At 56.4% G+C, this 2,798-nt stretch overlaps 1 protein-coding gene across 1 annotated transcript in view; it reads left to right on the plus strand.

Annotated features, from left to right (window-relative positions):
- Positions 1 to 2,235, plus strand: part of DLX3 (distal-less homeobox 3) — a 3,776-nt gene extending 1,541 nt beyond the window's left edge. Inside the window, exons 2-3 of the mRNA XM_011365084.1 lie at positions 114 to 304; positions 1,888 to 2,235. Coding sequence (XP_011363386.1) covers positions 114 to 304; positions 1,888 to 2,235 — 539 coding nt within the window. The remainder of the gene's footprint in view (positions 1 to 113; positions 305 to 1,887) is intronic.
- The last annotated feature ends 563 nt before the right edge of the window (positions 2,236 to 2,798 follow it).

The following is a 2,798-nucleotide window of genomic DNA, read 5'->3' on the forward strand; positions in this document are numbered from 1 at the left end:
GAAATCCCGGGGGAATCAGTGGGTCGGAGGGTGGAGCGTCCCGCGGGGCCCCTAAGGACCCCGGGGTCGCAGGCCAAGGCTGAGCCGCCCCCCTCCCGGTGCGTTGCCCACAGTGTCGGTGAAGGAGGAGCCGGAAGCCGAGGTGCGCATGGTGAACGGGAAGCCCAAGAAAGTCCGAAAACCGCGCACCATCTACTCCAGCTACCAGCTGGCCGCCCTGCAGCGCCGCTTCCAGAAGGCCCAGTACCTGGCGTTGCCCGAACGTGCTGAGCTGGCTGCACAGCTGGGCCTCACGCAGACACAGGTCGGTTTGGGGCGTCGTGGGTCACGGGGCCTCCATGGGCCTGCGAGGGACTCAGGCTCCCTCCCCCGGATCCCCCAGGCACCGCGGAGCCTGAACGGCCTTTCAAATTCCCTGCAGGCCTTTGAAACCCTTGTGTGTGGGTAGAGGCCCCCCCGCCCCCAAATCTGAACTTATGTCGGAATTTTCTGTATTAGCACGTATACAGGCGTGCATATTTGTGACCTCGTGCAACTGTGTGTGTCTGTCACCAGGGTAGTTGTCCTCTTCCCTCTACTCCCGAGTCCACAGTTCCCACTGTCCTACGACAGTGCCAGTCACTCACTTGGTAGGAGTCCACAGTGTGTCAATCCTCCAGGCAAGGCATGTGTGTGTAGAGGTGTACATACACATGCATATGCATGTATATTATTTGCACATATGCTAATGAGTCTGTGTACACGTGAGAATGCTCATATAAGGAGTCTGACCTTTCAAGGGTCATTGTGTTTATAGATGGAGGGGCACATAGACATGACTGTACACACATTGGTGATTGCATGTCGAAAAATGTGTGCTTGCTTCAAAATGCCACAAAATGCTTAGCACCCAAATGTTTCACCCCTTCCTCTTCCTGGAGTCAAAGAGAGAGAATCCCACCAAAGGGGGAGAAGGACTCAGAGGTAGGAGAGCCACCTCCACCCTCAGCCTGTCCCTAAAGCCCCCAGCAGCCTGTCACTGGGAGGAGTGGTGGCAGCCTGGCTGTCTGCAGGTATTGACAGGCGGGCCTGGGTTGCGGCTGCGTGGGGCCTGGTCCGCTGGGAATCTGGGTCACCCAGTGAGGAGCTGATTCATTGTTTGTACCAGTCATGGGGTGGGGAGCAGCAGGGGGAGGGGGAGATACCCCAGGGGAAATTTGGGAATCAAGATTCACCTGCTCCTGAGTCCCCATTAGCCAGCCGTAGAGGGGCTACTCCAAGCCTGTGTGTGAATGTGGGTGCTCACATTTGTGGGTGTTTGCCTGGGTGTAGTATCTATGTGTGTGTGTGTTTACAGTCTGGTGTCCGTATGCGAAGTGGTGAGTGGGTACGTTCCTGCACATGGAGATGCTTGTGTGGGTGTGTGTTTGTCTTTGTGTATCTGTGTGCCTCTGGGTTTCTAATGTGAACGGAAGGCCACAAACTGCCCATTGCCACCTGCGCTGCCTTTTATCGAGTGCTTACTATGTACCAGGCTGCTCTAACTTCTTTAGCTGTCTTAACTTATCCGAGTGTCATAATGACCTCATGAGGTAGGTCATAGTTCTGCGACCATCACTCTTTCAGATGAGGAAGGCAAGAACCAGACCAGTAACTTGCCCAAGGTCACACACACTTAGTAAGTGGCAGAATGGAATTTGGAGTCAAGCAGTCAAAAGTTCCTTGCCACAGTTCTACCCCAGATAGACAAAAGATGCTGGCCTGGGAGTCAGGATACTGGGGGGTTTTACCTGGGTCCTGTCCTGTGACATTTGGGCTGGCCTTGCCCTCTCTAGACTGAATTGCCCATGGGGTTTCTACTAAGCATTCCGAGAGGCTAACTAGCTCCCCCTTTCTTCTTGGGCGCAGGTGAAAATCTGGTTCCAGAACCGCCGCTCCAAATTCAAGAAGCTCTACAAGAATGGGGAGGTGCCCCTAGAGCACAGCCCCAACAACAGTGATTCCATGGCCTGCAACTCGCCACCATCACCTGCCCTCTGGGACACCTCCTCTCACTCCACTCCGGCCCCTGCCCGCAGTCAGCTGCCCCCACCACTCCCATACAGTGCCTCCCCCAGCTACCTGGACGACCCCACCAACTCCTGGTACCATGCACAAAACCTGAGTGGACCCCACTTACAGCAGCAGCCGCCTCAGCCGGCCACCCTGCACCATGCCTCCCCTGGGCCCCCGCCCAACCCTGGGGCTGTGTACTGAGTACCCACCAGGCGTGAACCTCCCACGAAGGACCCCGGGACCAGGCAGAAGGTGCCTCCGTCCTAGATGACACTCAGGAATCATCGAGGAGCAGAGGGGAAAGGGGATTCTCTTTCCCCTTCCTTCACCCCTTCTTCCAAGGACCCAAGAGCTCCAGATGAAATTTGCATGGACCAAGGATGTCCCCTGAACCTCTCTCCCCTTGCCTAGACACTGAGGTACCCTCCAGATGCTGGGGCACTCCACCTGGAACAGCGTTCCTCTTCTGCTCCAGGAGCCTGGATTGGTTTTAAATGGCTCATCACCTTCCAGCCTCTAAAACTTAGTTCTCGTTTCCCAGACTGGACATCTGGGGGACTGTGGAGCGTTTGCTGGTCAGGCCTGGACTGGGCACCAGGCACCATGGATGCCGGGACCTGCCAGGCCTGGTTCCTCCTAAGCTGCCCGTGGCTCCCCTCTTTCTGAGCATCTCCTCTGCCAAAAAGACGTTGGACATCGTGACTGGGACTCAGGGTGGGGACCTCAGTCAGCCCCACCCCGCACTTCTGGCCTTCATTTAAGAT

This window comes from Pteropus vampyrus, unplaced genomic scaffold (assembly GCF_000151845.1).
Source record: "Pteropus vampyrus isolate Shadow unplaced genomic scaffold, Pvam_2.0 Scaffold104, whole genome shotgun sequence".
NCBI classification, from domain to species: domain Eukaryota; kingdom Metazoa; phylum Chordata; class Mammalia; order Chiroptera; family Pteropodidae; genus Pteropus; species Pteropus vampyrus.